This window comes from Vipera berus, assembly GCF_964194415.1.
Source record: "Vipera berus genome assembly, chromosome: 2".
In the NCBI taxonomy this organism is placed as follows: domain Eukaryota; kingdom Metazoa; phylum Chordata; class Lepidosauria; order Squamata; family Viperidae; genus Vipera; species Vipera berus.
Window position 1 is genome coordinate 181,950,391 of NC_138203.1, and position 22,396 is coordinate 181,972,786.

Genomic DNA, 22,396 nt, shown 5'->3' on the forward strand with positions numbered 1-22,396 from the left:
GCCCGATCTTCGCTCCTTTCGTCGCGATCTCAAGACGTTTTTGTTTGTACAAGCCGGCCTAGCCTGATGGGGATTGGTGGGTTTTTTTTATTTTTTGTATTCTTAATTTTATCTTTGGGGTTTTATAATTGTATATCAATTGTTTTAAAATTGGGCAATCATTTAATTTCTTTTTAATATTTGTATTTTGTATTTTACTCTTGCCCTGTGAACCGCCCTGAGTCCTCAGGGAGAAGGGCGGTATAGAAATATTATTAAATTAAATTAAATTAAATTAAATATAGGTAGTTGTTGTCTTGTGAACATAGTTGGCACCAGAATTGCCATTGCTAAGCAAGGTGATTGTTAAGTGAGTTATATTTTTGCCGCTATTGTTAGGCAAATCATTGCAATTGTTAAGGGAAGGGCATGTTCTTTAAGCAAATTTGTTTCCCCCATTGACTTTGCTTGTTGGAAATTGGCTGGGAAGTTTGCAAACAGCAACCAGCATGTATTTACAATGGTTGAAATATCCTGGGGTCACATGTTTGCCAAGTGCCCAAAATTCTGAGCATATGACTATGGGGATGCTGAAACAGTCCTAAGTGTGAGGTCCAGTTGTCTCTGTTTCAGTGTCATTGTAACTTTGGCCACTAAATGAAGGCTTATAAGTTGAGGAATACTTCTTTCTATGGATATTTGTTTATTCATTTATACTGCACCTTTATTATTTTTACATACAACTCAAGGCGGCGAACACATACAACACACCTTTGTCCTCCTATTTTTCCAGCACAAGCCCTGTGAGGTGAGTTGGGATGAGAGAGAATGACTGGCCGAAACTGCATTTGTTAACAACGTCTAATTAACCTTCATTATTGGCCCAAATCTCGAGAGAAAAGATAAACTGGGCTCATACTTCAATGTATACCCAAACGATAAAATGGCATTGTAGAAAAAATTGTACTTAAGGCATCTCTGCTTCTTGGGAGGTAATACTTGCAGGTTCCCAACATTCACGCCACACAACTATCCTACCATAAGTTTGCGGGAAGTTGTCCACAGAACTTGGGATGTGATATGGGACTCTTTTATGAGTAGTGGGGAGGATAAAATAGGTCTTCCAGTGGTGATTACAATCTACAACATTTTCTTGAAAAAGCTAAAAAAAACTTTCCAATTTTGGAACAATTGTAATGCAGATGTTTACACCCCCTAGGTACATTAAGTACTTTTTTTTCCCCAATGAAGAGTTCTGTAGTCCAAAAAGGCCTGAGACACAAAGTTAAAGACTGTGTAAATAGTTTATTATTATTTTTTTTTTAGTACAGGTACTTTGTACAACAATATTTGTTTTAAAATGGGAATGGGCTGGAAAGAATGGAAGTTATATTCTGAGTAGCAGAGAAGGGACACTGGTACGTACTTACACAAAACACGTGATTTTTGGAACAGCTGGGGGGAGGTAAGAGAGAACAATACATTCTAACTGGAAAGCAAGCACACACTGTTACGGGCATGCTGCTTCTGGATATTCAGCAGCTTGCTAGCGTTCAGTGGTCTAGCTGTACAGGATAGGAGAAAGTCAGTATTTGAAGATAAAATGTAGGCAGGGAAGAGCACTGTGCATGGGACAGCCCCAGTACAATACAGCATGTCGTTGACGTCACTAGCTCTTCCACTTTCAAACATGAGAACAAGAAACACAACAAAGATATGGTTAATCTGCATTGCTAACTTCAATGCAGTGTGGCCAATTTCATTTATAGCAGCAGGCAAGCTGATCCCACTCAAATTTTGTGCATTTCAGAAACTACCACACACATAGCAAGAATATTTTTACATACACATGGCAGAACATGTTCTTCAAATAGTGGTTCCACAGGATTCTCTAGGCAATAACTTCATAGCTAAAGAGAGAAGCTGTCTTTTTTCCCCCACCACGTTGGTATCAAATCTGCTTAAGCAATTTGAATAATCAAATGCATTTGGTGCTAGATTATTCACAATCCAAAACGTGATCTATTGTCTATCCCGAATAAATAAAATTCTTAATCTGGGCTACTATCTCACATTATTATTATTCCATCCTTTCTATCATTATTTTGCCTGAACATAAATTTTTATAACCCAAAGCTCTTGCTTTATTGAAATCTGTTGCAAAGTCATTCTGATCAAGCTTAATTTTGGTACCATTTAAAAATTCTTTCTTCACAATACAAAGATGCGTTTGCATGTGAGAGGGAGAAATACAGAGAGAACAATGTATCTCAACAGAATAATAAATCATTTTTGGGGAAACAAATCCCAAAGGGATTAGATGGTTTTCCTCATTATATTTTCTTAAGAAAATAATAAAAAAATAAATGCAATGGAAAAAAAAAACACCTTATGTCTTCTAACAGTAGTGTTTAACAATTTGAGGTAAAGACTAACAAAACATTTTACAGGCATTCATAGTGAGATTTTTGACTTGTTACATAAAATTAATTTACGACAATACAGAACAACAAGAGCATTCACACTCTTGTTCTTGCCCATTAAAAACAAAAGCACTGTTTTTAACAGTGTGTGCTGGCAATTTCACAGATGCTAACCAGTACACGCCTAAAATAAGCCGAGTAGATTCACAGAATTTAATCCAGGATAGGAAAAGTACCTTTTCATGGTAGAAAGTACCATGCCCTTAATTTGGCTCCACTACTCTTAAAATGATGTGGTTTCTAAGATCAAAGGCTAAATAAACTAGAACCTTGGAAATACAGACCAGTTTCTCTTACCCCTATTTTTAATTCCACCCTGTTCCCTAAAACATTGGGGTTTTTTAGGTTGCATTGCAGCCCAGGATAGGAACAGGGAAGAAAGGTGCCTCTCTAGTGTAATTTACAATGTGTCTTCCAAAGTTAGGAAAGTTATTAGAATAGCTAAGTAAGTTCAATGCATCCTGCTTAAAGAGGATGGGGTGCTGGCACCCAAAAGAGATTCATTCAAGCAAGTGAGTAATTCAAATTCTAGTGTCAATCCTGGGGGGAGAACAGAATAATCCCAATCCCAGTTCTTAACAGAGCACCACATTGATTTCCTTCTGTGTAGAAGAAAATCTAAAAAAAAAACCCTATGAAAGTGCAAATTGAAGTATGCTGGTAGCTACCACAAGCACCATCTTCAGCCTCACCTGTCCAAAAGCATCTGCTGGGGCAGTGTAACACTCTGCTTTAAGATATTAGCTGTGTCAAGTTACTTTATAAGCAGGCCCTCTTCCTTAGCAAAAGAATGTGAGGTCTGCCACAAGATTCCTTATGACTCTGTGTTCATATAAATACTTGGGGGAGGGATGTCCAAGGTGGGCCATGGAAGATATGTTAAGAGAAGAGATACCTGTGGAAACTCATGAGAGAAACAAAAATGGACCTCAAAGTGGTATTTTGCTTCCTCCCTCGCTGAAGTTCTGCTGAAAATGTATTTATTTTATATAAATATATACATACATATGCATGGCTGCCCCATATGCCAAAGGACTGAGCGGGTATGGCACCTTCACTGGGGGAAAAAAAATAAAGGCTTGAAGAATCGCCACAAAAGGAAATGCACGGGAGGAAAGCAACACAAGAACCACTGCATTAAGAACTGGCCTCATCCTTTGAATTTTGTTTGTAATACTTCAGGTTAAGGGAAATAGAAAATTTTAAAAGAAGCAAATGACTGACTCAACAAATAGCTTGGCTTGGAAACTCACAACTATGTTCAGAAAAGTTCCTACAAATACAATCCGCCCCCAAATTAGGCAGTTACGTTTGCTGGAAAATACAGACAAAATGTGTTTGATTTTGGGTTACCAAGATTGGCTGGCTACACTTTTCTTCTAATGCACTTGGCTATGGATGGATAGTTCTCAAAAGGCCTGGACTTTCAAAAAGAAAAAAGAAAATTCCTTGGAGATATTACAATTTATATCCAGCAGAGGAATGGGGTGGGCTGACGGTTGTGGATACCTTGATGTAAATGGATTCTTTATGAAGAACTAGACACATAGTTCATTTGGTCGATCAAGTTCGTTCCACTAAAATTGAGGCTATGTTTTTCATGACCTAATGTAATTCACTATACTGTGGTTTATTCATGACATTTGGCATCTAACCAAACTCAACCAAAAACAACACATTATGCAACTTGAACAGGTGAGTTTCCTGCACTTGGCTGTGATGAAATTAGCCGATCTCTTGCTCCTAATACTTATATTAATTTTCTACAGCACAGGTGTCAAACTCGCCACGTCATGTGACGTGTCGTGACGTATCACGACTCTTTTTGCATTGCCGGCAATGGGGTGGGCGTGGCTTCGGTATGATGAAACCGGCCCAGGGGCCGGCAGTTTGACATCCCTGTTCTACAGGTTTCATTGCAAGTTATTTGATATAATAATATTTATCACGTGGTTTTATGTTTATTATCCAGAGCTCCAAAAGGATACTATATTATCTCCTGGGAATCTGCAAAAGGAGGATTCAACTCTTATGCTCTGATGTTGCATGGATCTCTGAGAAATTAAGACCAAAACACTTCTAATATATCCTGTATTCCTAGTATTTACTAGCATGGAAGAAAAACAAAATTATCATTTTCTTCAAGCTTCTATACAGCAGAAGCAGTAAAGTGTGGAAAGTCAGACTTTTGGCATCATTTAATGAACTGTATTGTAAGGCTCTACAGCCGTGATCTAAACACTGGAAAAAAGCTGCAGTACCGTGAATAATTTGTATAGAATAGGTTAGCAGTCTTTGCTTTAATCAGGGTTGTGCCATAATGAGTTTAAAGGGTAAATCAACCAAATGAATCAAGTCTAAATTTAACAATAACAATTTTGAACCGTTGAAAAAACATGGATATGGTTCAAACCATCTCCTTTCATTTATTCCAGTGCAATTGCAAAGGACTGAAGTCAATGGATTTACTTCATAATTAAAAAAAATCAGTTAAAGGTCTTCCTAACTTGTAATTTTGGAGGCAGTAAGCATTCAGATAGCACTAACACAAAACAAATATCCACAATTGCTAAGTATTATGCACCACTGGCAAACAGTTTCACAAACCACCCAACACTGCAAACATGTGCTCACTGCTAGTAGTGGGGAAGGGGAGCTTCAGACTGATGCAAGCAGATCAAAACAACAATGCAAACTGAACTCCTCCGGATCGTGTATTATTCCAATTACCTCTATGTGGGACTGAATAATGAAAGGATAAATTACAAAATTTTAGTATTAACAGTATAGTGTGGATGTGTACAAAATGCATATATAAAATATGCAAGATTATGCCAAACTGGTGCCTTTCCCTAGGCATACTATATAAATACTTATCTGTACTTGTGTGTGTGTGTGTGTGTGTGTGTGTGTGTGTGTGTGTCTGTGTGTTTATTTCAGTTCACTAGTTCAGGGCCAGCCACATGATAAGTGGCTAGGGCTAGGCAGTTGCAGGTGTGTTTCCCATTTCACAAATGCTGGCTTACACTCCCTAATTTGGAGCTAAAAAAACGCCCTTGGAAAAGCCAAGCACTTCTCCCTTACCAATCTCTTCCACACCTGTGCCAAGGAAGGGGTCATGGAGAACGCTTCCAAAAAAGAGAGGCCTACGTGTCCAATACAGAACACGTTCAGTTATTAATAAAGTTACAGGTTTCACAATTTTAAGTCAACTTCAAAGGCGGATTGATTCACTTACTACTGATGAGAAAGGAAAGAAAATGGAACAGGGAACGAAGAAAACGCATCCATAGCAAGACAGGGCCCCCTTCCCTGAGAGGAGGACTATTTCAATGGCACACGACCCAGAGATCTTGCTTAACAAAATGGCGGCCCACCTTCTTGGCAGGGTCAAAGCCTTACATCTTCCACGTTCTGCACTTGCCCAGCCTCTTTCACAGACCTTCCGTGAAACTCTTTCCAGCTTCTAGTGTCAGGTGAGCGGTATTCTCAGCTGCAACGTCGTCATCATCATTTGCAATAATACCTTTAATCAGACACCTTGCAATGCTAAGCACTTCAAAACTGCACAATTTAATTTAATTGGGAAGAAACAGCACTGCATGTCTTTCAAAGGAATTTTCTGCCCTAGCTTTTTTTGGGGGGGGGGGAAAGTCTGGAATCTTGCTTGCAGTAATACATCCGGGTGCTGCACCAATCCCCCAAAAGCATGCTGTGGCAGACTAGCTTTAATACTCTTAAAATATGGACTCTGTTAAGGAAAGGGGACAAAATTAAACTACCCCCTTCAGTTCTGTACTTCAAAAATGCAGAGGAGGTCCCAACTGCAGCATTATTTGTACCTTCAAAAAACATGCAGTGCTCCTAAGTAATACTCCACTGATGTTTCTCAACTAATGATGCCCACTCCCCCTTTGTGGAAAAAAACAAGCCTTTTTTCAGCAAACTGAGTATGAACTGAATTACAAATAGCACGGCGGTGACTGTAGTACTTCCAACTGAAACACGCCTCACTTTACAGTTTTATTCAAATCCTTCTTCATCAGAATCCTTGCATAAATTGTGGGTTTTTTCTTTGCCAACTGTCATTAAGTGAGCTGTCAGCAATCCTTTCCCTGTTAGAAGCTAATCCTGTTAAGAAATCATGTTCTTTTCTCTACCCTGCCTTGCTTTGCCCCCAACCTCCCCCATAAATACACACACACACACACACACACACACACACACACGCACTCACTTCAAGAAGAGGCTTGTTACTGCAAGGAATTGCTCCTTGGAGCAGAACTTCATTTAATACAACTAAATGCTCCCAATGCTTAAAGGAATTGAGAAGCATTTGCATGGAATCCTCAGTAAAATGCACAAGGGTTAAGCATAACTTTCCTGCTGGTTCTCCCTTGCTATCCTTACCTAATAATGTTTGGAGGCAAACATAATATTAGAAATCTCATTTTTACTTGATATGTAATTCAATTTTGAGCCCCCAAGGACCTTCATTTTTTGTTATCTTGGCAGAATCAATTATCTGGACATTCCATAGTATTCCTCTCTTGCCCACACAGTAACTTTGTCAAATTCTCAGCTGCCGGAAAGTTTAGCATTTAATACTGATCTCATGAATGAAGGAACAGCTTACCCCCCCCTCCCCAAATTATGTGTGTATGTGTGCATGCACATGCATGTGCGCACATGAACTGATGGACTGTCTTCCTGCCTGACCCAATTAGGCACTGAGCCAGATTGCTGCAAAAAACAAGAGTTTGAAAATATGATATAAAAGTGGCGTTAGTAAAGAATATCCCTTTACGTAATTAAATAGAAAATGTTGTATGATTACATACAGAAGCAGTTTTGGCTCCTCCATATAAAAACCCTCAAAATCATTGAACTTTTCAAAGAGCTGGATTAGTAATTGCACTCTAAAAATAAATAATAAACAGGAACAAAAATATTATCTCCCTCACTAGAACAAATCACCTCTTCAGAAGCTCATTTCTCCTTCCTGTCCTTTTCCAGGGTGGAAAATTACAAACAAGTATGCAGGCACTCCATTTTCTCCTCTGGATGCAGAGCAGCATGCTAGGAGACCAATATAAACAAAGGGAAGACCGACCCCTTTCCCTTCTCCAAGCACAGCAAGGAGACAGAGATGGGATACAGCTGGGCTGCATTTTAGGGAATCGGTGGATTGACTGCTTCTGCTGCCCCTTCACAGTCCTCGTCTGTGCAAATCTTTGTGTTGGGAAGGGAAAAAAAAGTGTGGAAAGCAGGACACGGATGAGGCCAATACCTGGATTTGGATTTTAACTCCCAGGGGCAAAGCTGAAAAAAGGCAGTGCTGATAACAATCCGTACTGTTCGTACGTGGCACTCCACGCCACCTCTGAGCCAGGGTACTCACTGGGCCGAAGCCTCAGTGACATCTGATCCCTGACTCCTCAGTACAGCGTGGCCAGTGGATCGACTGACTCCAGATGGAGCTGGGATGGCAGCGTCACTCCTCATTTGCCCAGGGCCTCTGCAAAGATGATCTCCCCATTGGCCTCGGTGGCCGAGGCAGGGTCATCCGGATCACTATCTGTGGTGCCATCGCTCTCCTTTCCGGAGCTTTCAGCCCCATGCAGAAAGTGTGCGTTGTGAGGAGACAGTGGATACAAAACATCCTGCAGGGCACCCACTACCTCAGGGCTGGTCAGCAATTCCTCATCTGAAGAATGTAGCGAGTCATCGTCCACTGCCAGATGACTCACAATATGTATACCGTCAAAACCCATAGAGTCCTCAAAAGGCTTCTGTCCTTTCATTAGCCGAATCTGCAGGAGAGAAAAAGAGAAGACACTGGGGCAGCCATGATGGTTTGGCATTTAGCACTATGAAACCCACTTAAGCTCTGGTATAACTTGGTGTAACTTGGTATAACTTGGATTTAGAAAAAATAATCTACAGTGGACAAACCCTAACCCTAACCCTGCTATGATGTAACAGAAGCTATGTTCTGGCTTAAGCCTTAAGCCTTACTAGAAGTGTGAGGTTATTCACAGATATCCTCCTTTTTCTTGGATTAGCAAGGCATTGCTAATATATATCTATATCTATCTATCTATCTATCTATCTATCTATCTATCTATCTATCTATCTATCTATCTATCTATCATCTATGTATATCTCTATCTATCTCTATCTATCATCTATCTATCATCTATGTATATCTCTATCTATCATCTATCTATCTATCTATCTATCTATCTATCTATCTATCATCTATCTATCTATCTATCATCTATGTATATCTCTATCTATCTCTATCATCTCATCTATCTATCTATCTATCATCTATGTATATCTCTATCTCTATCTCTATCATCTATCTATCTATCTATCTATCTATCTATCTATCTATCATCTATCTATCATCTATCTATCTATCTATCTATCTATCTATCTATCTATCTATCTATCTATCTATCTATCTATCTATCTATCTATCTATCTATCTATCTACATAAGGAGCTGACCAAGAGAATTCATAGTTGCATTGCTCATAGCGCCTGTATTTTGTGTAGAAACAATAGCTATGACTTACTAAAATATGATAACAGAACAGCCCATCAGAAAGTCCTCCATGGTTTTGTCTGCTTTCTCCCACTAGGTTGGGCTTACCTCTGCCTTGAGTTCATCAATCTGCTCCTTGAGTTCACGGATGTATTGGGAGGCATCAGAATTGTTGAGTTGGCCTTGGATCATTCCTTCTTCTCTCTGCAGGTGAAAAGAGGGGGATAAAAACGACAACCGCTTGGAGGAGAGGGCAGAACTGTTTCAGACCTTAGCCTAGCCCATATATTATTTCACGACCTGCATAAATAACTAAACCATTGTTGAAGGGATTTTAGAGACCATCGAGTCCGCTGTTTTTCCTGCTTCCCAGTGCAGGATCCACTGGCAAATTACGTTTTAGCCAACGAGTTCAAAGAACAACTACCATGGGATAACTCTTCAGGTATCTGATACCTCTCAGTCTTTTCTGCAGTCTAAACCAGGGCTTTTCAACCTTTTCACCCATTGAACCACTTTTAGGATAGGGCAACATCCGAGTACCACCGGTCGCCTAGCCAGGTGTCAAAAACATGATGACCAAAAAAAAAAAAAAGGAAAAATGTGATGAAGTACAGGTAGTCCTCGACTTACAACAGTTCGCTTAGTGACTGTTCGAAGTTACAATGGCACTGAAAAAGTGCCCCCCAAGCCACAGCCGAGGAAGACACCTGCCTGCCCGCCCGGCGGCGCTCTTCCTCCTGTCTGAGGTTTTCATTGTTGTGACCATTTCTATTGAGGATTGGCAGCGGGGGTGGGGCGGAGGTATGTTTGTTTTTTATTTTCCCCCCCCCTCTGCTGGGTGGTTGCAGCAGGTTTTGGTCACTTCACATGACCCTGGGACACTGTGACCGTCATAAATATGAATCAGTTGCCAAGCATCTGAATGTAAATCACAAGACCCTGGAGATGCTGCAACGTTCCAGCTGATCGACGCTTCTTCTGGGCTCCGGCTGGAGCCTGGCGCTGATCCTGGGGCTTCCGCTGAGCCCTGACAGCCCTGCAGCTCCAGCCGTCTCTCGTTCAGGCTTGTGCGGTGCTGCCACCGGTTCAGCTCATTCCCTTTTCTAGGATGGTCGCGTACCACCTGCCAGATGCCAATGTACCACGGGTGGTACCTGTGCCACTGGTTGAAAAGCCCCGGTCTAAACATGTATTATCAGACCCTTTAACAGTTACACAGAAAAGTTGGTTCAGGAGATCTTTCAATAGCTTAATGCAAGAGCATTTGCTTTTTTTTCCCCCCAGCTGTAACTCGCTGTAGGCCCTTGTTTCACTTGTGACTGAAAAGGAGACCTGCTGGTTACTCTCCCCTAACCTGGATTTCCAGTTCAGCAATCCTCTGCCGCATCTCTGCAACAGCAGCCATGCTATCAGCTTCTCTCAGGCGAACAGCCATAACTTCTTCTTTGCTCTGTAACAGGTAATACAAACCAATGGCCGAAGCCCATTAGACTCCAAGCAAGGAAATCTGCATGATATGCAGAACAGAAAGGGAAAAAAAAAGTCTGAGCTCCTAGAATTCCTCACGGCAGCTACAGATGCCATCAGACCCATACCGAGTCGCTCAATTACCTGAAAGTCAGGATTTCAGTCATTTTTGACAGTAAGAAGATTTTGCGCACTGTGGTGCCCTAGCGCTGGGTAATCCCAACCTCCCAAAGCTAAAAACAAGTTGAGTTTTGCAATTCAGAAGGCTGTTTGAAGCCCCTTACCTTTGAGAAGCAATTGAGCAAGCCTGCCTTCGTTTTCTGCGGGAAAGTCACAGGCCTTGTGCCGCTGAATGGGCCAACTCACCTTGCACTCAGATTCAGCATGCTTGCGCTTGGTCTCACTCAACTGCGTCTGCAACCCTTTGTTTTGGGCGGTGAGATACTGCACCTTTTCATGCAGCCCAGAGCACTCCTGTTCCATCCGACTGAGGAGGTTGCTGTGAATCTGATCCTAGAAAAGAAGAATTAGGGGCAATTGATTGACACTTTTAGAGCCAGTTTAGTGTAATAGTTAAGGTGCTGGTCTAGAAACTAGGAAACTGAGTTCTAGTTCCACCCTAGGCATGAAAGCTGGCTGGGCCAGTCACTCTCTCTCCACCCAACCCATCTCACAGGGTTACTGTTGATGGAAAAACAGGAGGAGAAAAGAACATTTTGTATGTTTGCTGTCTTGAGTTACCTATATTCAAATAAATAACATCATTGAATTTGTTACACACTCAATATACACACACCTATATTCAAGCATATTCCTTATGCTTGAAAAACGTTGCACTTTCACATTCAATATAAAACTGTTTGCACACTAAAAAAATAGGAAGGATTGCTATATTATATATATCAGTTAGGAAAAAAGACATTACAGATGGAAAGATCTTAACTGTCCAGATTTAGAAATGTTCTGTACCAGCCTGCTACCGGCCCTGCAGAAAAGGCAGGGACAACCCCTTTACAAACGGCAAGAGGCTGGAATTAAGCCTGCCAAATTTATTAACATAAAACAGAGCAAAACAAGACACCAACCATGAAACAGGAGCTATGAAACAGGAACTAATCAAGCGGTTGCCTTCAGCAAACCAGCCCTCCCACGCATTCCCCTTTTATACAGTTCAGGGCATGGCTTCTCTCTGCCTCCTTCCGAGGTGCCCCATTGCCTTCCTCTGTTTACTCCTGATTGACTGCCTCCTGCGTCGGGCGTCCTTGAACAGGGCCAGCTGTGGGTCATCTTCATCCACGCTGTCAGGCTCACACAGCTGGGTCTCCGTCGTGACCAGGTGGGAGGGGCCTGGCTGAGGGCTCTCATCAGCAAGATCTTCAACCCCCTCAGCAAGCTCTTCAACACCCCCCTCCTCCTCTGAGTCGTCCGACCCAACTGCCGAACCCACAGGCTGACCCTGAATCACAACAAGAAATACTCTTAATGGAGAGGAGAACTACGACAATTGTCACACTCTCACCTGAGTTTCAAGCTCTACCACTCTTTGACGCAACTCCCGGACCTCACCCTGAGCCTGTGTCTCACGCAGACGGAGATTCATCAGTTCATCTTGGAGGTCGTTCATCGTGTTCTTTCGTGGAGAGTCCTTCCACCGCCCTCCGGTCCGGCTCAGATGGGCCTAAAGTAAGGGGAACCAAACAATTATCTGCAAGTCTAGGCACAGGCATATTTGATCCAGGAGTACCAAGGCTGAGTATGAACACAACAGAAAGCAGTTCTATGCTTATTTTGCATCTGAATGGCAGCTTATGACAACTTTTCATATTATCTGGCCTTTCTGCTTTTTATGAGCCGCCTGTTGCTTAGGGCATATACAGAGCACTGTTAAAATATGTTTAAAGCAGATTGTCCTAACTTTGTACAGATAGTCCTTGCTTAACAACAATTTGTTTGGTGACCATTTGAAGTTATGGCAGTGCTGAATAAATGGTACTTACAGTATGCCTAGGTCCTAAAGCTACAGTTGTTGCAGTGCCCCTGTAGATACGTGAACAAAACTCAGGCACTTGGTAGCTCGCCCAGGGGCACTAATTCCTCTCTCCCAACTATCTTTCCCATTATATCCCCTTTGGGCCACCCTGCATAGGGGCACTCCTTGGTGTTGGCACCAGTGGTAAAGTAGAGGCCCAAGGCCTTTCACAGTCTCAGTGTGAGGCGGCTGTTGCCTGCCCAAGCCCTTCTCCAAACTGTGTATGCTGCTTTCTTGTGACGTTTCAGAAGGTCTCAGAAGCATCACGAGAAGCATTGTGAGAATGCCAGGTACAATTTGGAGAGGGGCAGGAGTGGCCATCTCGCAAGCTTGTGGAAGAAGGTCTCAGAACGCATCATGACAATCTTGCTGAGAAGGAAAGCATATGATTTGGAGCAGCCTTGGGAAGAAGGCCTGGTACAGCCAGTAGCTGTCTCCAAAAGGGCCAGGCTGGGGGTGTCTCAACAGCAGCGGGAGGAGGAAGATGGCAAAGGTCAGCCGGGGTTCGCATGGTCAACAGAACACAGTGTAGCTGGGGATTTGTGCTGCAGCACGAGCGTGGCTGACCACGGCACAAGGCGTGAAGTGGCAGTTCTCAGCGGCTGTGAAAGCAGCAATGTGACTGAAGAAGACTCCCGGAGTTGTGGTGGCTGACTGAGATTGCTGAAAGCCCTGGGCTTCCACTTTACTCCCAGGGCCACCCCTGCTCCTGAGGAGTGCTGCTGTGCAAAGCAGCCAAAAGGCAGATATTGGGGGGAAGGAGGGGGAGGGAGATAGAGAAGTGGGAGGAATTCAAGAGGAGGCAGTCCCTTACCTCGTTGAGGCTCAGGGCCGGGAGGGACCAAGTTAGGAATGGCTTGGATTAGGATGGGACCTCGTCAGGTGAGGTTGTGTTAATGATGGCAATGGGGATTGCTGGGATTTCTGTTGCTAAATCCTACAGTCACATGACATTGTGCTTTACAACTGCTTTGCTTAGCGATGGAAATTCCAAACCCAATTACTGTCATAATCCAAGGACTACTTGTAGTCAATCTTAAAAAAAATCAGAACAACAGTTTCCTCAACACATGCGTAATATCTGTTGATCCAGTTAGTTACCACTATGTACACTGACAAGCTGTTTTGCCTCCAAGATCTCAGAGAGACCTTTTGAATCCTATATGAAGAAATTGGGAACAGTCTACATAAAAATTATGTGGTATACATTGAACTACAACTAGGTTCTCTCACATGTAACCATAAACGTATTGCTCCTTTAGCAAACATTTAGGATCTTGTTCCTTAAAGTGATTTATGCATCAAACTAGATTTTATTAAGCTCCTGGATCTCCCAAATCTAGGCTACAAAATCCTGATGGCCAGTAGATGGCAGCAAGGAGATGCAAGAATTTCTTGTATTTCTTAATTGCCATCTAGTGGTTGTCCAACCCTTTGCAACCCCAAAGGTGCTTCTTATTAACCCATTTGATACTGCTAAAAGATCCAAAGAACTTACAGAATCAGTCCTTGTAGCCTTCTATACAAAGATTTACGTTAAAACCGTGAACCAAGGCAGCAAGGCCTAACAAGTGAGATGCTGTCAGGTATGGCATCCTTCAAATGTAGCATACCTGCCAATTGTCATTGAGCTCCTTCACTTGCTGTTGCAGTTCTCTGAAGGATTTCATTGCCTCAGACTCTCGCAACTTCATAGCCTTCAGTTCCTCCTGTAGACGGGCCACATTGTTTTCATCTGGAAGCAAGCTGTTTCTCTGGAAAGGAGATGGCTTAAGTATGAGCACTATATACTGCTTTCAGTATGCCACAGCACACACAGAAGAGCCTTTGGCCTGTTAGGCCTCCCTATTCAGCTCTTTGCACCTCAAGCAAGTCTGCCCCTCCTTCCCTCATATTTCCTCCCAGCAGTGCCAGCTGCTTTGGGTCCAAGAACTGTCCAGTAGCATAGAATGGTTGAAGATGGTGCTAGGCATTCTACCAAAGGAACTGTGATGTCAGATCTGCACCCAGAGGTAGCCCTTGTCTGCCTTCCCAATACAAAATCTTGAGATGAATATAGCCAAAAATTTATTAAAACAAGACGACTGTTGATCTTTCCACATTCTCCTGAATAGAATGTAATTATATATGACTTCAAAAATTGTTATTTCTTACAGGTAAAGATGTTACCACAAAGAATAAAAGGGGATACTCCTAATACAACAGTGAGGAAGAAAAAAAAGCAGTCCTGAAATTTTCACTTGTGGGAACGAATAAATCTAATCTTTTGTTGCAATCTTCACCAAAATTCATGATGCAGAGAAGTCTGTACCAAAGCATCTATTCTCAGACTTCAGCTAATTCAAATATTGCTATCTGGGATACTGCTTTGGTTACTTTCTAACACTTGTGTGCTTCTATATCAGGCTTTGAAAGAAAAGATACCTTTTCCATGTCCAGGACTTTATCTTGCATCTCTTTAAGAGCGCTCAGAGTCTCAGATTCCCTCAGGCGAGATTGCTCCAGTTCTGTTTCCAGGTGGCTCACAAATTCCTCAGAGTAGCGGGGATTTCCCTACAGAGTAAAATAAATGTTAGTAAATCAATGGAAACCAGGAATGACTGAGTGCTGTCTCTATTTCTATAAATTTTTATTGTAATCAATTCACTCTAATTTCTACAACTAGAAGCCAGAAACGTTGGAAGATAGGCAAATTCGCTGAATGGGTTATTTTAAAGGGATGTCAATAAGAAGAGCAAAGGAAAGAGATGTTTAAGACTTTTCCTGAAAGCCATTCTTCTAAACATCTCCCTGCCCTTTTTTAGTTGCTCTATCTTTTTGAAAGAAAAAAAAACAGTACACGGAGGGTGACATTGACTGCAAACTAAACTGTAGTCCATAGAAAAAAGAGGATAAACATTACTCTGCTCTATAAAAGCCATGGCCTCCTAATGGATTACAGTTTCAGTTGTTCCTTTTTTCATTTCAGGAAACTATGCGTAGAACTCTCAAATTTGGCCTTCAGTCGTGGGTTATAATTATTAGGAATAGCCAGGTGTAATTCTTTTTCTAGATGGGACTTCCTCAATCTGGTGCTCTCCAGATGTTTCATCCAATGTCACATTCGCAGCCCAGATCTCTAATGGACATAAAAGCTGGGGTTATGTGTTTATTTTGTAATTCGACACATTCGGGTGCACCAGGTTAGTGAAAAGACTAAACTAGGGTAGATATTCAAGCAAAAATTGGAGTAGATACAATCTTCCCTAAATCTAATACTGGGAAAAGAGCAAAAGAAGGCCTTGCACTGGCGTGACTGGTTTCAAGACAAAATCAACTACGAAAATCAACCCAGTAAAATATGTAGCTTTGTACAGCCTAGTCCAGGGGTAGGCAACCTTGGCTCTTTTATGACTCGTGGACTTCAACTCCCAGAATTCCCGAGCCGAGTCATATAAGAGCCAAGGTTGCCTACTGCTGGCCTAGTCTAACAAATTGCCATGGGAATGGTAATCTCTAGACTTGCCAGTTCCAGGCTTCCCCCACAAAACAAGTCACATGAATTTTAAAACCCTGTGATTTAACCAACTGAACCCTTGCATGTAATTTCACCTCTATGTACCCCCTTCATCATACATCCCCTTATCACTCTTATATCTTCCACTCTTATTTACCTGTTGATCCTGAAGTTGCTGAATCGTGCTTCGCGCCTTCTGCAAATTCTCTGTGGCAGAACAGCATTGTTGTTTCACCACTGCCAGCTCCCGCTTGATAATGTAATTCTCCTCAGCCTCTTGTGCACGGGTAACTTGGCCCTAAAGAAGAGAAGACTCCAAGCTATTTCTTCTTTCAAGAAAATGACATTCATGTGGGATTTCTTTAGGAACAGTAAAACGAAGGAAACATTTATTTCATGATAGTAAGATGAATACAATTAGATTTAGTATAAAGCTTTAGCAACCATCCTTTACTAATGCTCAGCATTCTGAAGTGTTGTCCTAGTATAATGTGAGTAGACATTTCCACTGCTCATACATCTTAAAATAGTTTTACTTGAGGCTTGACTCAAGACTTCTCAGAATGAGTAATGAGTTATGTACAAAATCAGAACCATATCTAAAGCAGATAAGAGTGATTATTGTTTATGTGTGCTCAAAGGGTTTTAAATTCAAAATATCTGAGTTCAAAACACCCTACTTGGGCTTGAAGAAAAATTGTCCCAAAGTTGTTCTGACCAATCTGAAAGCAGCCCAAGCTCAAACTTATCAATACTATTCATTTGAAAGTATCCTAAGACTTCGCTGTTAATGCAAAACAACGCCTTGAAAAAGGGAGACTAATTTTTCAATCCTCTGAAGAAGTATCACTGTGAAAAGTGAAAGGTGAAAAGATTATATATAGGGCATTTGGACTGTTCTCTTGCCTGACCCATTCTCTTCTAGGGTAATCAGAAGCCCACATAGTCCATCTTTTGCTTGATTTCCTCACCACCCCTAGAATTTCCAAATTTGCAAATTTCCAAAAAGTACAACTCCCAGGCCACAAGCTCAATGAGAATTTATTATTTAGTATGCTACAGACACTTGAAATTTAAGATTTTACCACAGGGTTTTTTTTCAGGCCATAAAATCTGTTAGTTAAAAAAAAAACTCAGATCCCCTTGATCAAGAGGCAAAATTCTAAAGCTGGCAATGAGGCAAAGCATAATAATAATTAGTAATAAATAATTCATGCATTAAAATCATTTGACATTTTTTTTCCTTGCTCTCTATAGAACTCCATCAAGTTTTCATTGGACTCTAGAGGTCAGAGAACCCAGCTTGAAAAACCTTGCTCGAACTTTGGAGAAACAGAGATAGTTTGCATGAAACAAGGACAAATAATCAAGATCTGAAGGGACTCCCACAGTAGTTTGAAGTATTTAGTAGCTAGTATCAGTTTAAAACAGTAACTCACATTAGCATGCTTCCAATTCTTATTAGACACTAGTATTCTTCAAATATAGTCATATATTTTCTGTGACTAGGAAACCCCTTGCCCTTTTGTTGTTGTACTCAAAATTCCTGTCGCTCCAGCAAGCATGGCTAATTGTGAAAGATATCAGGGGCTACCATTCAGGAATATGTGGAGGTAGACAGGCTTCTCTCTTCTAAGTTAAGTATGAAAATATTCAAGGTATTCTTCTTTACAAAGAAGCTTTTAAATAGAACTTATTCTCATACATGTTGTCTGGATTACAAAAGTAATTTGCAAAAAGCCAAACAGATTCAGTTGTATAGCAGAAACCAATCATGTTTGGGTTGATTATTTTAATAATAGGGCAGCCATCCTCAGTCAAGTTGCTGGCAGAAGAATTCTGGGACTCGTGACTGATCTGGAGGGCATTCAGACTGAGGAAAGCTGCGTTAGAGCAATACTCAGCTTTAAGACTAATAATCTGCTCCCAGTAATTTGGTCTTCATGTACAGATCTATTTCTGCAAGGAAAAAAAATCAACGGGACAGATTTAAAGAGATGTTAACACATCTTAGGCTTTAATTATAGTCGGAAGTGATGGAAACAAGCTCTCTAATCTCTGCCTTTCAAAGAAATGAAATCAAAGGGAAAAAGGTGCTATATTTTCTTCACGCATCACAAACGTTTCAGAGTAACATGACAAAAGGATTTTGCTAAGTGAAGTGTCTAAAGAGGTAGTTAAAATGTGCCACTTGATGGATTGGTGAATAAAAAAGAGGTTACTTTTGAAGAAATGACTGTAGTGAATGAATGAAAGATCTGGGTCTCCTAGAAGCATACCTTATTCCCTATTCAAATACACTGGATATTAAATTTTCATATGTGGATCTTTACATTTGTTACACTGTATGTTATTTTTTCTGCTGAGCTGAAAACAAAAATTTAGGCTTATAGCCATTAATACCTGAGAACATTTCAGCTTATCTTAATTCACCCAAGGCACCCAGTGATTTGATAACATAATGATCATAGTTCACTCCTACACCAGATTTTAAAAGAAAAGTTTAAAGTAGATCTTCCATCAGTTTTAATAGAGTAAACAATGGTGATTTGCCAGCAGCACCATGATTTCGACATTGGAAGGCTTTCTGTACAAGCTTTACCAAATACTTTTCTAAACCTAAGTGACCTGCCACATCGCATTCAAGAGAAACACAAAACTTTCAAGATAAGCCTGCAGAACTGTGACTATTTTGACTCTACAGCTTCTATTAAACAAATATGTAGGTATCTATCTATTACCTCCTCCATCTGGTCCTTTAATCCCTTATTAGCTTTTAGTTTAGTAGCCAAGGAAAAACAATGAGAAGATGGGGAAAGGACTATGTCCTGGTGTGGAGTTTAAGTCTCAAATTATCAAGGGTGGAATTTTTCCCCCTGAATATGGCTTGGCATATTTTTGTCCTCAAAACATAACTGGAACAATGTATTATTTGCATATTTTTAAAGTTTGTAGCCCAATACCATTTTTGAGATAAACCAACAAAATCTGTTCTTCATAAATAGCAGAAAGGGCAAAATTGCTTTGATTAACTCTCTCTGCACTACTATCATCTGGGACATTAACTTTAAAAAGCCACAGGCTTATTTCAAGCTTGGTCCTGGGCAGATGGCCTAACTATGGCAAATTTCAGTGTGGGGATGGCATTCTTTCATCACATTAAAATCAACAATTTACTGTGCATTAACTCACAGTAGTTGCCACGTGCAGTGATTCCTCCTCCTTTTTCAGAACTAGCTTCAACCAAAAAGCTCCACTCCAGAATCAAACATTCCAGAAGATTTCCATTGGAAAATAATAAAAAAAAGAATGGATATATTCTTGTAAGTTTGTGTAGGTATTTGCATGAATTGTTAGCAAGACCTATTTTCACACCCCATTATCCTTCCATCATCTATATCACTTATTCAAAATCAAAGGTGGCTTGATTATGGCTCCTCAAAATAACTGCCCAGTTGAAAATCAATTCTAGTTAAGAAGATTTTAACTGATCTTTAGGTGAAGGAAAACCAGGAGTCATCTTCACTCCAGCTGATACTTCTTAATACCTTTAATTTTATAATAGAAGAATGAACAAGGCATCAAGAAATGAAAACAATTTTTGTTACTCTAGATCAGCGCCCCCCCAACCTTTTGACCAGTTCCGTAGAGAAAGGTTGTTCCACAGACTGGAGGGGGCATGGCTCTACATACTGCCTGCATACTGCGGATGGGGCTTCGCTTCTTTGCATGGCCCGGTTCCTGGGATGTTGCAGACCAGTGCCGGTCCATGGACCAGGGGATTGGGGATCCCTGCTCTAGACATTAAGCATAGAAACAATGGTAAAAAGAGAATTAGGAATTTAAAATTATTGTTCCTCCAAAGAACACTCAGTGGAATATAACAAAAATGTTGCGGACGGAGGTCTGTTTTTGTTACAATTGTACCATTTCCCATCTGAGGAATGGAGAAATGGGGTCTTCAGTGGAATAGGGTTAATTCACCATAGTTGAAGTAATAAACATTGTTACTGAAAAAGGACATCTGCCCCATACCTGTGCAGGAATATTCTGTACATTGGATAAAATTACTGAACTGCATCGTGCTAGATTCATTTTTAATCAGTTTTTCAGTTTTGAACTCAACTGCACGGATTTAACAACAGATTCTTTAGATAAGACATGTCAAACTCGTGATGTCACGTGATGTTGCGCAACGTATCAGGACGGTTTTGCCATTGCCGGCAATGGGGTGGGCGTGGCTTCTGGATGACACATCCGGCCCGCGGGCCAGCAGTTTGACACCCCTGCTTTAGATCTATCTTTATCCCTATTAAGTTGCATGCAAAGTTTATTTTGATCAAGTTGAATCATGGCAATCTGCAATTGCCTGTGGTTCTATAACATCTTGTCACATATGCATCCAAATGCAGGTGTTCTTTGTAGTCAGTAGTGTACGTGTGTGTATGTGTATAAGTGTTTCTGCTAGGATAGCAGAGGGAAGAGAAAGGTGGAGCCTTAAAAACAAAAGGAACTTTGGAAAGAAGGGAAAGGAGATGGTGGTGCAAGGTCTGGCAGAAACAAGATGGATCTATACAGTACTGGCTGTAGAAGGATTGTTGTTGGTTGGGCTAAGATTCTTAGGAGTGGAACAGGGCGCAACTTGAAGAACAGGAGGAATCATTGTGGTACAATTCTAAAAATGGAGTGCGGGAATCTGAGGAATATGTGGAAGCAGAGTCATATTCTACCAGAAGTGAGGATGCAACTTTTAAACAGAAGGAAAGAATGATGCAGTATGTAGCATAATTACCCCTAATTTCCCTCTAAGTAGGAATAGGCAAAATAAAGGTTTCCCCTGTCCAGTCGTGTCTGATTCTAGGGGCTGGTGCTCATCTGTTTTTTAGCTGAGGGAGCCAGTGCTGTCTGAAGACATTTCCATGATCAGGTGGCCAGCATGACTAAACACCGAGGTGCACAGAATGCTGTTACCTTCCCACTAAAGTGATACCTATTTAACTACTCGCATTTGCAGGCTTTCAATCTGCTAAGTGGGCAGGAGCTGGGGTGAATAATGGGAGCTCACCCCAGCATGCAGCGCTGTCTTGAACCTAGGCCACAGGTCTGCAACCCGCGGCTCCGGAGCCGCATGTGGCTCTTTCAGCCGTCTCCTGTGGCTCCCAGTCCTCTGCCATGTGCAGTCCAAAAAAAAAAAGTGGGACTAAAAAAGTTCGACCAATCAATTCAAATATGCAGGGTAGGTGCATATCTCGCCTTGGCTCCACTCTTCAGTCAAATTCTGTTCTGCGCATGTGCGTATGTACGCGCGTGTGCACATATTTTTTGCGGCTCCCAGTTTTTCCTTTTGTGAGGGAACCGGTTCCGAGTGGCTCTTTCACTGTTTCAGGTTGCTGACCCCTGACCTAGGCTGTCAGCTTTCCAGTGGAGAAGCTCAGTGTCTTTAACCACTGAGCCACTGCACACCCCTAGTAGGAAGTAAGAATAGGAATATAGAAATAGTAGTATTCAATAGAGAGACAACTGTCTATACACATAACAAAATGAAACTTGTCAGGCGCAATGAAACTTATTTAATTGATAAAGAAGTTTTTAGCTCATAAATATAACCATTTATTAGTAAATCTCTACTGATTTTACTGTGCTTATGTATGACTCTATAACCATTTCTCATTGGCTAATAAGTACAGGTAACTGGAAAGTGAGGAGAAAGAAATACTGCTTTAGACTAAAAACTAGAGGCTTGTGTCTGCTTGCTGAATTAAGAGAAAAAAAAATTGAGCAATATCTGATGTGCTGGGACTTAAGTCAAATCTGGAGAACTCACAAAAGGCTATGGCATGCATCTTTCAAAGAATCCTCAAAAAAAGCAAAAGTTGACACAATGCAACTGTCTTAACACAGTAACATTCAACAAATTTGAATGCATAATTTATGTGCAGTTCTTTACAGATTACAAAACAGTAACTACATTATAGCAGGAGCAGAAGCGTGAGCATCATTTCAGTATCCCTTTCGCAGAAATAACAACTTTCAAAAGTTTCCTGTATCTGTTAAGTTTTTCTAATTTTGATTTCCAAAAACTTTCCTCTCTCTTCCTATCAGAACTCTTTCATCTCTGAATTATTTTTAGGGTGTTTTTTTGCAAGTGTGAGATCTCCTTGCAGATTTTCAGTAATATTCAGTTCTAGGATGATGAAGGAGATTCCCAGACCTTTATTTTTCTTTATTTTATTATCGATTTGGGGTTTATGTTCAGATTGGATATTTCTGCAAGACAACAAGCTTTTCTCAGCTCACTTTCTTCACTGACTGTGGGACATTAGCTTCTAGATAATGTTGAGTCCTCTCCTCCTTCTATTTGCATGATACTGCCTGTGCAACCGTCTT

General features: G+C 41.0%; 1 protein-coding gene across 2 annotated transcripts in view; it reads right to left on the reverse strand.

The window, feature by feature from the left end:
• Positions 1-7,718: 7,718 nt before the first annotated feature.
• The window catches only part of EVI5L (ecotropic viral integration site 5 like), a 53,990-nt gene continuing 39,312 nt past the window's right edge, over positions 7,719-22,396 (reverse strand). For both annotated transcript variants that reach the window (XM_081316488.1, XM_081316489.1), the window contains 8 exons: positions 16,167-16,307; positions 14,938-15,066; positions 14,127-14,267; positions 12,004-12,162; positions 10,851-10,997; positions 10,372-10,467; positions 9,123-9,218; positions 7,719-8,275 (listed from right to left, as the gene is read on the reverse strand). In XM_081316488.1, coding sequence (XP_081172614.1) covers positions 7,964-8,275; positions 9,123-9,218; positions 10,372-10,467; positions 10,851-10,997; positions 12,004-12,162; positions 14,127-14,267; positions 14,938-15,066; positions 16,167-16,307 — 1,221 coding nt within the window. In that variant the 3' untranslated portion in view covers positions 7,719-7,963. The remainder of the gene's footprint in view (positions 8,276-9,122; positions 9,219-10,371; positions 10,468-10,850; positions 10,998-12,003; positions 12,163-14,126; positions 14,268-14,937; positions 15,067-16,166; positions 16,308-22,396) is intronic.